Source organism: Micropterus salmoides, unplaced genomic scaffold (genome assembly GCF_014851395.1).
Source record: "Micropterus salmoides isolate LMB-PRFRI ecotype aquatic unplaced genomic scaffold, ASM1485139v1 Ms_hic_scaffold_1, whole genome shotgun sequence".
NCBI lineage: Eukaryota > Metazoa > Chordata > Actinopteri > Centrarchiformes > Centrarchidae > Micropterus > Micropterus salmoides.
In genome coordinates, this window is record NW_024040040.1 from 60,290,575 (window position 1) to 60,305,117 (window position 14,543).

At 42.0% G+C, this 14,543-nt stretch overlaps 1 protein-coding gene across 1 annotated transcript; it reads left to right on the forward strand.

Moving 5' to 3' along the window:
* The first annotated feature begins 1,127 nt into the window (after positions 1–1,127).
* On the forward strand, positions 1,128–13,568 carry LOC119914606 (G protein-coupled receptor 137Ba-like). The gene is made up of 7 exons (XM_038734017.1): positions 1,128–1,687; positions 8,724–8,773; positions 8,912–9,134; positions 9,257–9,406; positions 9,500–9,628; positions 11,802–11,923; positions 13,335–13,568. The coding sequence occupies exons 1-7, from the start codon at positions 1,286–1,288 to the stop codon at positions 13,450–13,452; spliced, it is 1,194 nt and encodes a 397-aa protein (XP_038589945.1). The 5' UTR covers positions 1,128–1,285; the 3' UTR covers positions 13,453–13,568.
* The last annotated feature ends 975 nt before the right edge of the window (positions 13,569–14,543 follow it).

Consider the following 14,543-nt stretch of genomic DNA (forward strand, 5'->3'; position numbering starts at 1 on the left):
TTAATGAAATTTCATGCAATTTCATACTAAAATTAATTAATTAATTCTAAAAAGGAATGTTTGTGAATAAGGTGAGACGCCACAGTCCAAAATTATGATTTTGCTTCAATCTGTCAATTTTCAGATTTATCTATTATTACCATACTTTCATAAAATGTACAAAACAATCTTGAATAATATATAAACATTATTATTTTTCTATTTTATACCGAGTCTGTTAACTGTAGATCGAGTAAATTTCATCTCTGTTTCCATTTCCCATGTAAAAGCTCAACTGATCATTTTAAAACTCTCCATATTGAATCATATATAGCTTGTTTTCTAGAGTACAATGTTAGCCAGTTCATATAGCAGATATCCATAAGAGATGTGTTGATGTGACAAACAGTCATTACTGTGTGCTTCTAATGCGTTAGCTAATCTTTAACAGCCGTTTTCTCAAACTATTCCTCGCCCTTCAAGGCTGTTAGATTGTCCTAATTTTACACACGGTTTCTTAGGTCTTATATAAAGACATCTAAAGAGGGTTTTTTAAAATATCTTTTATCATTCCCATTTTATTTGGCATTTTATCTATAAATATGTGAAAAAAAGGGTCCGTCACAGATATGAGAGGTATATTTTGAATAATTCCATGAAAGAACAATATTTTGAAAAATCCAAAAAATCCATCTGACGCTTTCCAATGTGCTGGAAAATGCATTTGTGTGATATGCATATCAGTGCATATTTAATGAGAAAATACCTAATTTTTATATATAAAACGGAAAAAAAATGTAATTCAAAAGCTTCTATTTATTTTTACATTCAGCTTGTAAAGTCTCTCACCTTCAGTGCTGCCACAGAACTCGTTCATTGATCTCTGATACTGGTCAATAAAACCCAGTATCAGTCGAAGCTGCCTGTATGATGCTGCTGTGACGCAGTGTGTGTGTGTGGTGGGTGGGACCACAGATCCCAGTTTACCTCTCTCTCCTTCCAGATCCATCTCTCCACCTTCCTCTCCTCTCTCTGCAGCATCCCTCCTCCTGTCCAGCCAATCGCCTGCTGGGGAGTGTGATCATGTGACAGACAGCCACCAATAGCTCTGCACCAGGCACCGGCAAAAAGAGGGGATGTGTCCCCCGTCCTCCTCCTCCTCCTCCTTTCAGTGAGTCAGACGGTGTGTCTCGATGTGAAGAATCTGTCTAACAAGCTGAGACACGTTTATTCTTCTTCCTCACGTGGAGATCAGAGTCTTTAAGCCCCCTCTCCCTCACTCCCTCTCCTGGGGAACACAGGGGGGATGAATGGGGAGGCGATGGAGGGGAACCCGGCACAGGAGCAGCAGCATGCCGGTAACGGCTCCCACCTCCCTCCCCCTCCCACCATCACGCCAGCCATCCCTCCCTACGTGAAGCTGGGTCTGACCATCGCCTACACCATCTTCTACTCGCTGCTCTTCGCCTTCGTCTACGCCCAGCTCTGGCTGGTGCTGCGATACCGACACAAGCGCTTCAGCTACCAGACAGCCTTCCTGTTCCTGTGTCTGCTGTGGGCCGCCCTGCGCGCCCTCCTCTTCTCCTTCTACTTCAGGGACTGCGTGACCGCAAACGCGCTTGGACCCTTCGCCTTCTGGCTGCTCTACTGCTTCCCTGTCTGCCTGCAGTTCTTCACGCTCAGCCTCATGAACCTCTACTGTGCACAGGTGAGGGGGACACGGGTGCTGGTGCAGCAGAGTCTGGTTCTGGTACTGATGAAGGAGACACTGGCGACACCAGTAGCATAAAGTCTGGTCCACAATTTAAAGAACAGAACAGCAGCTCTCTCCTCACTGCAGTGACGCAGACGTGTACTCGAGGGTGTGTCTGTACAATGTGACATCTCTGTTAGGTGTGGTTTACAGGTGCACACTTCTTGACCCAGTCTTAAAACTTTTAACCTGAGAGCGCAGTGAAACCCTGTTTTATACAACCTGTTCTCACTCCCAAGTCCTGACACACAGACGCATGGTCAAGACCCCTTGGTAACGCTCTGAGGAGCCCCTTAAATAACAGAAAAGTCAGGATAAGGAGGTGGTTGGGATGGGCCAGACATCGGACTTTTGTGACGAGATCAGCGTTCATTTCCTTTGTTAAAACAAAAAGTCAGTGTTGATTGTTTTGAGTTACAGTATCTCACAAAAGTGAGTACATCCCTCACATTTCTGTAAGTATTTGATTATATCTTTTCATGTGACAACACAGCCATTAATGTTTAAACCTGACTGGCCGAGCATGTCTCCAGACCTGAACCCTATTGAGCATCAGTGGGGAATCCTCAAATGGAAGGTGGAGGAGCGCAACATCCACCAGCTCCGTGATATCATCATGGAGGAGTGGAAGAGGACTCCAGTGGCAACCTGTGAAGCTCTGGTGAACTCCACGCCCAAGAGGGTTAAGGCAGTGCTGGAAAATAATGGTGGCCACACAAAATATTGACACTTTGGGTCCAATGTTTATTTTCACTTAGGGGTAGACTCACTTTAATTACTAGACATTAACGGCTGTGTGATGTGTTATTTTGAGGGGACAGCAGATTTACACTGTTATACAAGCTGTACACTCACTACTTTACACTGTAGCAAAGTGTAATTTCTTCAGTGTTGTCACATGAAAAGATATAATCAGATATTTACAAAAATGTGAGGGGTGTACTCACTTTTGAGAGATACTGTAAGTTACTTAAGTAACGTTACTTATTTAATTTAATTTATACAACACACATTAATCAACATGATTGTAAATGTGCTAGTGTTAGCCAGCTGGCTAATTTTCAACTGCAGTCCTTCGGCAAGATGATTTGAAACCTTGAAAATGTTAAAAATTTACAGAACAAGGACAATGCCATAAAGACAGCAACAAAACACAAATTTTGAAATGTGGATCAACCGGAAACAGTAAAACATCAGTACAACAATACTGTGACAACAAACACCATTTCGACACAGATAGCCATGCAACCAACAAGAAGCAACAACACACAACCTACTTTCATGCAGGACAACACAATACAGTACACATAAGTTAAATACAGCAATTATTATGTTGATCTTACTAAAAAGTTAAAAGATGCATTTAAGGGTTAATAAAATGGTAATACACATGTGACACAAGCCATGCAACACAGACCTGTATAAGCATTATAGAACACACCAGTCAATAAAATACTAGCAGACATTTCATACATCCCCAAGCAAAGCAAAGCTGGCCGCCTGGCCAGAGGACATGAGACACAGCAGGTTAAATTCGTTGTTATAAACAACAACGATACAACGATAATAATAATCTTTAGTTTATAAATGTTCAAATATTTGACTTTTCTAAAGCCCGGCCTGGAGACTTTATGTAAAGGTATGATAGTTGTTACAATTTCTTATTTCAGTTGGTAGGGTGTTCAGAAGCTCCTACAGAAAAGCATGATCGGCTTACGTGAGTTAAGTCATGTAAGTAATATTATTATATCTTTTCCTAAACCTGACCAAATGTCGATGTTTCACAACGGTAACCACTAGCTTTATTTTGAATGTCTAACCAGACGTTGCATATTTATTGTTGCTAATTTGACCGCGGAGCCGAACACCTGTAAAAACAATGCTAAAGGGTACCCAGGGCGTTAACAAGCGACGCCAATGGATGTTGACCAAGCGTCCATATTTGACGAGTTGGGAGTGAGAATGTGTTGTTTTTAAGTTACTCCATTACCTCTTAAACTGTTGGGTGATCGTGTCCATCAATATGAACTCAAGTCGTGCAGCCAATCCAGATCTTAAAGTCTCAAAAGATACCAAATTAGTCAGGCTGACACGTGGAAATGCTTCTACAATGATGACCAGCACAAGGCACACTAACCTGGTTCCAGACCTCTAGTTTGTTAATGTGGTGTTGGTGGTCACTGACAGTTATTTCTAGCGGGTGGAGTAAAAATCAACCAGTCAGCGTTTGGTAGGTGGTATTAAGAATGAAGATCATCGTACGTAGCATCGATGAAAAATAACGACAGAGAAACATGACATGCTTGGATGTCATGGACGCGTCTGTATGACAACTTTTAAAAGAAACACATTTAAAAGAAAAATTTGGTGCTCATAATTAATAAGTTCAGAAGCCACAGAAAAGATTTCGGCGCAGCATTGCTTTGGTGTGTTAGACAGCAGCTAATTCCAAAAATGTGCTACCAGAACACACAGACAAACTAGCCTTCACGGTCAACAGTGTGAACTGTATGTGGAGTTCTGCACAGCAAAAACTGCCCCCAGAATGTGAACTTTTGCTTAATTTTATCCATTATTGACAACAGAGAGAGAATAAAATGTTTTAAGCTAGAAGTATTACGCAACAAAATGGCTTATACTCAACCTAAACCCTAATACTTTGCCAGGACCATCAGGTTCACAAACATGACCATCGGTAAACAGGAGAGAAAAACTTCTTTTAAACATCTGTCAGGAAGTATATGATGAGAACTTGAAGCTAACTTGGGGTTTGTTTTTACCGCTCCAAGAAGTTCTTTGTTTTGGTTGCTATTGGTGACCAATTGGTTCTCAAGTGCGTGAACACTTGTGATTAACTTTACAGATGACACATGTCCAGTGGCTTTGCTTTTACATCTATTACCATTTGTTTGAAGTTAGTAGTTTGTTGTACATTAAGGACTGTCCGTGCTGATGGCTAAAAAATCAACCCAGATTTTTTTTTCCTGCACATACAGACATTAAGAGAAATTTGTAGATCTTGCTCATCAACACTGTACTTGTAGACAGAAGGAGCTGGGAATCAAACCACCAACCCTACAAGAAATGGCACATCCACTCTACCACCTGAGCCCCTGCCATCATTCAGCCAATTTGAGGGTCTTTGTTTTGGGTTAAATGGTACCAAACATGAGAAACGTGAACCATCCCATTTTGGATGAGTCGTATAATGTTGGACTGAGCGAAGTCTTTCAGGGTGATCAGTGCAGCAGCTGCTTCTCTTCTTCACCCATTCATCCACAGCAGCTGGTGGATTCTGAAATAGACCAGAAAATAAAGAGTCTTTTTCAGCATCGAAGCGAGCCACTTTACCAGCAGCAGCTTCCTGAGAGCTGAGATGAGGCAGGTTAGTTTTCCGACCGAACACTTTGGTGTCTTATTTCCTTAATGAGGGCACCTTCAGTCAGAGAGGGACTAATCAATGAAATGAGCTGCAGGATTTAAAAAGCTGTTGGCATCTGCGATCATGGACTTTGTACAACCTGGGTTTCTTCCAAGTGAGTCTCCAAAACCTTTTGAACCAATGCCCTCCACACATTTTTTCAGTTAAAAGGTTGGAGTGTAAGGGCGAGGTTATGCTAGAACAGAAGCGTTACTACGACGTGTTGCACAACTACAGAAATCAAAGCTGTTTTACCCAACAGTTGTGTTCGCCATAGAGAGGGGCACATTCTCAGATAGTCTCTCATGGAAGACCTTCATGCTGTTGCGCTCATTTGTGCAAATGAAAAGAGACCATGGATCCATTTTCACCTCCACACAGCTGGACCGGCACTGCTTGAAGGTGGTATAAATGTCGGCTTGTCGGTCTCACAAAAGCTCCCCCTTCAATTCTGACGTTGGACAGATGTGGAGGTAGAGTTTTTGAAGCTGGCCATCCATCTCCTGTAGGGAACAATTCCCCAGGGTCCAATAAGTGGAATCCAAATGTAAGTTCAGGTATTGAGAGTAGAAAAATCTTCATGTTCTGTTAACATACCACAGAGCTGTAGATTAACATTTGTCTTCATGAAAGACGTCCACATTTGTCCATATTCACTCTCCCTCTCTCGTCGCTTTATGAACTGATGGTTTTTATAACGCCTAGCTTTAAAGTTTCATCCCATGTCTATGCCGCTACACGTTAAATGAAATAAGTCGTTCATAAGTCGGTTAAATATTACATTCTTGCATGTCAGTCAAGGCCCTTTTGAGAGTGGGTGAAAGATAGTTAGGGCCTCTGATGCATATTATCTTGAGGTTTGTGCTAACAAAAAGTTTATGATTTATTCAACGTGAAAACGGTTGATCAACTGAGGAGCATGACTGTGCTTCACATTTTAGATTTTAATATTTCTAAGGAAGGAATAATGAACCAGCCACACTACAGGAAAGGTTGGGGGATCATGGAAGAAGTTCAGCAGTGAAGTTTTTAAAGTCAAAAGTGGCCATTGAGTTTTTTATTGGTACTGATCACAGCCATCATGGTAGCAAGTTCTCTGATCCAATCATGTTTTAAGGCAAAGCTCTCGATCTACCGGTCAATTTTCGTTCCTACCCTCACCTATGGTCATGAAGGTTGGGTCATGACCGACTGAACGAGATCGCGGGTACAAGCGGCCGAAATGGGTTTCCTCAGGCGGGTGGCTGGTGTCTCCCTTAGAGACAGGGTGCGAAGCTCGGCCATCCGCGAGGAACTCAGAGTAGAGCTGCTGCTCCTTTGTGTCAAAATGAGCCAGTTGAGGTGGTTTGCATCTGGTAAGGATGCCTCCCGGACGCCTCCCTAGGGAGGTGTTCCAGGCACGTCCAACTGGGAGGAGGCCTCGGGGAAGACCCAGGACTAGATGGAGAGATCTCCACACTGGCCTGATAACACCTCGGGATCCCCCAGTCAGAGCAGGTTAATGTGGCCTGGGTTCTCTTCCCGGGCCACATTTGGGGTCCCCTGCTGGAGCTGCTGCCCTCGCGACCCGACCCCGGATAAGAGAATGAAGATGGATGGATGGATGGATATTGTTGTGCAGTGTTTCCATCCATTCGTTCTTCTGCAGGCACAATCAGCACCTACAAACATCACATTATTTACAGCAGGACTGTCCATCCATCCATCGTCAACCGTCCTGCGTACAGGGTCGCGGGGGGCTGGAGCCAATCCCAGCTAGCATCGGGCGAAAGGCGGGGTACACCCTGGACAGGTCACCAGTCCATCGCAGGGCACAGCAGGACTAATCAATTACAAATTTAAAGGAGCCCATTATACTGCATTTCCAGCAGTAGTTCAAAAGTCGAGACACTAGTTTGATTTTTTTTTTATTTCAGCCAGTGGCGTTAAAAAACATAATGCTTTGTAAAAATCATACTCCTTGTTGCTGTTATGAATACGCGATCAGTTAAAATGTCGGGAGGGACCTGATTTGTTTTTTTGTTATTTTTAAATAGCCTATATCCATAGCTTATTCAAGATACATCCTCTGGTCTGAGAGGCTGCAGGTTAATTATTGTTCCAGTAAAGTGGATTCATTTCTAAAATGCGCTGCTGAAAAGGTTTCCCTTCACTTTTAAGGATGGGGTGTGGTGGTTTAAAGTAATTGTAACGGAACGAGTAAGGTGACTATTTACCTTTAATACCCAGTAATGAGTAAAGTAATATTGTTACTTTTTAAATGAGTAATAAGTAAATAGTAACTCATTACAATTTCTGAGTAATTTGACCAACACTGCTGTTAGATATGCCGTAAACTGACACGCTGCTTTCAGCCCCCTAGTTGCGCGTGCATCTCAGTGATGATGTTGCACAGAGACTCGTCTATTTAAAGCCTTTTTTTAGCTTTTGAAATTTAAAACGAATGCAAATGAATTTTGTAAAAATAGCAGTCCAGGCAGGGTTAAACTGATGGGTTTCATGATCCAATTTACGTAGGCTACAGTGCACGTGCAACTCTCAACAGAGATTCCATACGGTATTGGGGAGAAACTAGTTGCATGCAATTCAGTTACAAAATACTATCCTAAAATTAAATTGCAGTCACTCATGAAAACGTTCATGATTACATTGGGGGATACATCTGAATATTTATATAATACACACGTTCTGGGGGCATATAAAAAGCTCGGCTATATGTGGAATAATATTCATTTTGTTGCTTTGTGTGTTTTTTATGTGCACAACATCTTCATTTGCCGTTTCCAGCCAAAGCTGTTCAGTAAAGTTTGATGCTGTTCTGAGGTTTCTGATTGGTTGTCATGTTTGACTTTGCTGCACTGCCCGTCTGCCAGTTAAACAGCCTCTCAAGCTGTCTTTAGAAAATGGTTAACAGCTGAAAACGTTCAGTAAAAATTTTAGAAAAGTAATCAAAAAGTAATTAAATGTTATTAGTTACATTACAGATGTATCAGATTTATGTATGCTGAGCTGCTTGGAGGCTGCTTCTGGGCCAGATGAACAATCGATAGGCCAAATACCTACAGCTGGAAATCCATCGGCTGTAACTGCAGATCCTGATGACTGATTACAGGGTCAAGTATTTTGCAGCAATTGTATAACAGACCCCACCCCTTACTCAAAATAAATAAGACCATTTTGAAAAACAAACACAAACAACTTAAGTAATGATAAAAAAAGGATAAATACATAAATTACAACTCAAGCCACCCTTACACAAAAACACAGAATCCTTGTTGAGGTTATTTAGTCTAATCAACATCATTTTGAAATCGACACAGAAGTTGCGGTAAGGATCTCGAATATTAATATTAACTGACAGCTGCGCCAACACTCATCCACACTTGTTGCCATTTATCTGTCACTGTTTTCCATGGATGTGGCTAAGAAGCTAACTAGCTATAGGAAGATGGTGTCCAAATATTTATCCCACCTGCAGAGCTGTGATTGCTTCTCCAAATGATTCAGAAATCTGAAACTACGCTAAAGAAAAATGAGTGAGTAATTCATCTTTTTTATCCCCCCTCATAGGTATACTTTAAGGCGAAGTCGAAGTACACACCTGCACTGCTCAAGTACAGGTAACTTCTTCAACCAGCTCGCTCTGACTGAATAACTCGTCTGCTTCCACAATGAAACTTCATGAATCATAAAACTGCCTCCACTTTTAAAATGTAGTTATAGGTTATAGATGTCCCTTGTCCCTCCTCCTCCTCCAGACTCCCTCTGTACCTGGTCTTCTTGGGTGTCAGTCTTCTCTTCCTGGTGGTTAATCTGGTCTGTGCCCTGCTAGTCAAAATGACCGCTGCTGACGTCAAGACCATCGTCCTGGTCAGGGTCACCATCAACGACAGCCTGTTTGTCCTCTGCGCTGTCTCGCTGTCCATCTGCCTCTACAAGGTCGCCAAGATGTCGCTGGCCAACATCTACCTGGAGTCAAAGGTAAAGGTTTCCCAGGAGGCCCAGAATACTTCGCAGGGCAGTGAACATGGCTGCAAAAGCACCACTATTTACATGTAAATTCCAACTAAAATCAATACTAATAACAATACCTGTACGTGCAGGGGACGTCGGTGTGTCAGGTGACTCTGATTGGCATCATGGTGGTGCTGCTGTATGCATCGCGGGCTTGCTACAACCTGGTGGTGCTCGCCCTCACCAACATCGAGACCATCAACTCCTTTGACTACGACTGGTACAACGTCTCAGACCAGGTGAGGTTTTCTTATTTACACTCTGAATTGACCTCAGGTGTCTGTTCATGTGTTCTTCACCTCCTCACCTGCAACCTGTCTGTGCGTCTCCAGGCGGACTTGCGGTCGTCGCTGGGAGACGCCGGTTACATCGTATTCGGGGTGATTCTGTTCGTCTGGGAGCTGCTGCCCACCTCGCTGGTTGTCTTCTTCTTCAGGGTCCGACGGCCACCTCAGGAAAGGGTCAGTTCTCCCAGCAGGGTCAGGTGACCTCTGCATCAACTGGTTCTTTTGTAGCCGTAGTGTGGCTGTAGTGATGGCGTTACCAAGGGTTAATCCCTCTATGGGTTTTCTCCAGTCTGAAATATCTCCACAAATATTGATGTATTATTTTTTTTGTATTAATGGTCCCCAGAGGATGAGTCCTACTAACCTTGGGAAGCCCTGATTTTTCCTTTAGCCACACCACGAGCTGAACATGTTTGCCTTTTAGCTCATATCTTGGCACCATTTGGATTTGGCTAAATTTGATTCAGACACGCGTGTTCCCCAGCAATGAATATGAATGACTTTTCTACTTTTATCTAGCGCCATCATCAGATCAACATTTTAATATGTCCAACACTATGACCAAATACAACAAATACTGCACAGCCTCAGCTGTACTTTATGTTTAGTGCTAACTGGCAAATCTCCTGTCCCTGTACGCCCTATTCCCTCTCCGATACCTACAATGTGTTGTGTCGCTGTATTACGACCTGCCCACTGTGAACAGCTGGTGATCGTTCCCTCTGGCTGGATGAATTTTACACATGATCCATGCACCACTGCAGCTGGATGCTCTCCGCAGCGCCACACAATTTTCTAAACTCTTCCATCTCACGGAGAAAATTTGCTTTATTGGCATTAATAATGAAATGAAATTAATTAATTAAGTTAATACAACAGTATTGCCAAAGCTAAAGGAAAATACAATAATACAATTCAATTCATATAGTTCATCGAATAAATAAAATAAAATAATTGTATTTCTATATATTGGGTATAGAATAATATTATCTAATATTGTTATTTTCTGTGTCTCCTTCTCCAACGATAACAGCAGCCATCTCTGCAACACTTGGCGGTGTGCACCTTCCTTTCTAACGTATTAAATACAGATGCTGTTGCACTCACATGAAACTGCTTTTAGGCTCGTTAGATCACATTGCATGTAGTAAATAAATGTATTTGCATGTTACCCTCCCATTACATTGGACAATAAAATTAATAAAACCCCCCAAATTGCATATTCATTAAGGCAAAAGTAGTAAATGAACGACAGGTGCTATTTTACACTTTTGAAAGATGTCATTCTGCGTGCACACCGTTAGTAGGTAAGCTTACGTGTTAAATTGCTGGTGATTTGAAGTTTGCACACGTTTTTACTCACGCAATCCTTTAGTAAATTTGTCCCTTTGTGTTTTTCTAATACATGTGAATTTAGATAATTTGACTTTTCAAAACTTTACAATACTTATGCACGCAAAAGGGTTATAGGTTAGTCCGTAACCTCCAGTGGTGGAAGAAATCAGGTGACGTAGTCTAAAGAGCGTATGTTTGTGCAAGGAGGTGGTTGGTTGGTGAGTCAAGTAAATTCAGGATTTTCAAACAAGAGAACAATGTTTCAGTCCCGTGTGAAAGACAGTCAAAATTGACATGTTTTAAGTTAAATAACCTTTAGTAGATGACTTATGTAATGTACTTATTTTAACCTAAACCAGAATCTTTTCCTAGACCTAACCAAACTATGATAAAAGTTAAACGTCATGTGACTTAGGGAACGCACTAAAGGTCTAGTACACCTGTCGCTGGACCAACGCTCATACATATTGTGTCACTGTACTTTCCAACGGACAACAATGTCATTTTAGGACACTTGACAAACGACCCATTTTGTCCTTTAGCAACTTGTTTTCACTCCCAAGTCGTCACATATGGACGCATGGTCAAGACCTGTTGGCGTCAGTTTGTAACGCACCGGGGAGCCGCTTAGCGTCATCGTTCAAAGCACTGGAGGCAGCCCTGTAGCATGACTAATATATATTAATAATAATAATACTAATGGTAGGGTGCAGGATATTTAACCCCTAAAGGGTACCCAGGGCTTTAAAAAGCGATACCAAGGGTTCTTGACCAAGTTAGAAAGAGTTTAAAGAACAGCAGTATGGGTAACTCTTGTCATCTTGTCTAATTGACAGCACTGTAAAATTGAAAGTCCTGTATTTAAGAGTTATTAGGCTGAACCACCTGATAGTTGTTAACATCTGCTGAAATCCTTTTCAGTCCAGCAGCGTTTTCATCACTGATGTTAGAAGGTGGATTTTATCAGCTTCTGGGTTTAGTTTTTATTGACGATGATTCTTGGTCTCCACAGAGCACTGCTGGGATACCAAACCACGTTCTTTCCTCCAGAGGGTATTTCTTCGACAACCCTCGTCGTTACGACAGTGACGATGACCTGGCGTGGAGCATTCCTCCCCAGAATGCATCAGCAAGGTACGAACATATCAACAATGAATTAACATGTACATCCAGGCAGCTGAATGTAGCTTTATGCTTAATGGACAGACATGAGACTGGTTTAAGCACCTCAGTCTTGCAACTGCTAAAGATGGAGCTAATTTCAGTTATTTAACAGACTACTAGCATGTGACAGTCCCTCCCGGAGATCAATAAAGGTTTATATTAAAGGTTCCATATTATACAAAATGCTTTTTCATGTCTTTTTAACCTGTAGATGTGTCCCTGGTGTGTCTAAAGACCCCAAACTATGAGAAAAAAACTTTTTTTTCCTGTTCACTCTTTCAGTAAATGTAAATGTAAATTCAGTTCACCCTTCATGATGTCATGGACAGATAGCTTGTTGCTAACGCTACAGTAACAGCTAGCTGCTGCTAACCAAAGCTATTGTTATCAGCTAGCTCTGCCTGAACCAGCAGTCCAAAGCTCCTCTACGAACATTAGAGGGGTAAAGCCTGTTTTATAGTGGCATCGAGTCTAAGCCATAGCCTACAGCGCAAGCTGAATGGGGGTAAAATAATAATCATACGGCTCTTCTAGACCTTATGAATGTTATCGGATCGAATGGATAAAATTCTGATAGTGAAACGAAACCTTTTACGTGGCTTGTGATGCTCAAAAAAACTGAGCCACCGTTTTACAGCCGATTGTTTGGCCGCCAGTAAAATTACCTTCAAGTAGATAATTTGAAGGAAAATAGACACACACAGATATAAATGTATACATATTTATGATGTGCTTATTTTTTCTCCTGACTGCTGCATTTTTGTTATTTGTTTGTTTTTGTTTTCTTGGTAATTGTGTAGCCTAACCAAGGACAGGGGTTGCAAATTAACTTCAGCTAGAAACCCAATGTGCAACACACTTCTTCAAGTTACTATGGCATAGATTCGATATAAATTGGGCTTAAACACCAACACATCCCCGGAGCACCAAGCTTCCAGTCCGTGCAGTATCAGCTAATAGGATGGCTAGCTGCATGGCTAACTAGCTAGCAGCAGCCACTGTTAGCAGTAGTTAGCAGCTCAAGTTCCTGCTAACAAGTAAAGCTATCTGTACATCAGTAACCGAAAAGTTTAGGCTGAGCAGCTGGATGACATAAGACGGAAAACCAGGAGGTTTCCTGGATTAATTAATTGATCAATAATATTACATCATGAGTTATTTGTTTATTATATTTTGTATTATTAATCTGAATCTGCAAAGTTACTAGCAGCTTCAACTGTAAAAAGTACAATATTTACCTCTAAGATGAAAGTATAAAGTATCAGAAAAAGCAAATACTCAAGTAAAGTACTAGTACCTTTCCACCACTTGACCATATGTTTATCAACAACATGAGTAATTATGAAACCAGCTGACTGACAGTTTCTCATCTCTCTGACAGTCTTTCCTCTGACTGCTACGACTGGGGCAGCCGCCACAGCAGCTTCACCGTGCACACCAACAGCGACCAACAGCGCCTGACCACCACCGCCGCCGGGGAGCTCCACCCTTACCCATAATCCCTCTCTCTTCACTGTACAGCATCACTCTGCACTTTGACACCAATCAGTTATTGTGTTTTTTATCATCACTGATATTTCGTAGACTCATTTAGATGAAATACCAGAATGTTAAACAGGGTTCCTACGCGCCTTCTTCAGTCACAACACAGGATTTTGATAATGTAGCGCCCCCTCAGGCTGCTCCAGTACAAACTACAGTACTACAGTAATTACTCTCAGACCCATTAAGGTTAATTTTTGTTTTTGTTGCATGAGGATCAGGATCTTTACTCGAAATACCGTGTAAACCTGTAATCAAGTGCTGCTTACACTTTTCATTTGTAATATGTGGCTTTCAGCATTGTGTTATGATATAGAGGGCCAGACAAGGATATCTTTGGAGGCGACCTCTGTTAATTCTGACAAGACGTAAATAACAAAATCCTCTGGTCATGTAACAGCAAAAGGGAAGACGTAAGGGTGGGAGACTACGTTTGAAGGGAGGGGTAGCATGAAAGTGAACATAGGGTTACAGAAGATAAGCTTCAGGCTCCATCCACATGACTTCGTTTTCATTTTAAAACTCAGACAATCTGCTACGTTTCTGCCTCACATCAGGACTAAAGCGGCGAATCTGAACACCTAAATCGCTGCTGACCCCATTTGGGTTTTAAACTCCAGGGTAGCGCGTGAGTGCGGGCAGGTGAAAACGATGACGCAGACGCTCACGTTTGGCTTCCTGATTGGCTCTTATGAGCAAGCAGAAACAAGCTGCTACTGACAGAGTGGGTGGCACGGTGGTCCAGTGGATAGGAATGTGGCCCGGTTTCCCCCACCACCAAAAACATGTTAGGTTCTCCGGACACTGCTAAAGATATGGAGTCCCTCCCTTGAGGGACTGTAAATATTTCTGTAATTCTGTAAATAGCATCATAGAGTACGGTCTAGACCTGCTCTTTTATGAAAAGCGCTGTGAGAAAACTGTTGTTGTGATTTGCCGCTATATAAATAATATTGAATTGAATTGAAATTAAATGCAGAGAATGAATTACGCAGTTCCAGCTCGTTGTGGGTCCATGCAGAGAAATCTCTGTTGTGGTTCTTCACCA

Bases quoted from the DNA above. Each gene is read 5' to 3' on its own strand.
- LOC119914606 (XM_038734017.1), top strand. From the start codon at position 1,286: ATGAATGGGGAGGCGATGGAGGGGAACCCGGCACAGGAGCAGCAGCAT. The intron at 8,774-8,911 runs GTAACTTCTTCA...CTCCTCCTCCAG, and splicing joins CCTGCACTGCTCAAGTACAG to ACTCCCTCTGTACCTGGTCT. The intron at 9,135-9,256 runs GTAAAGGTTTCC...CTGTACGTGCAG, and splicing joins ACATCTACCTGGAGTCAAAG to GGGACGTCGGTGTGTCAGGT.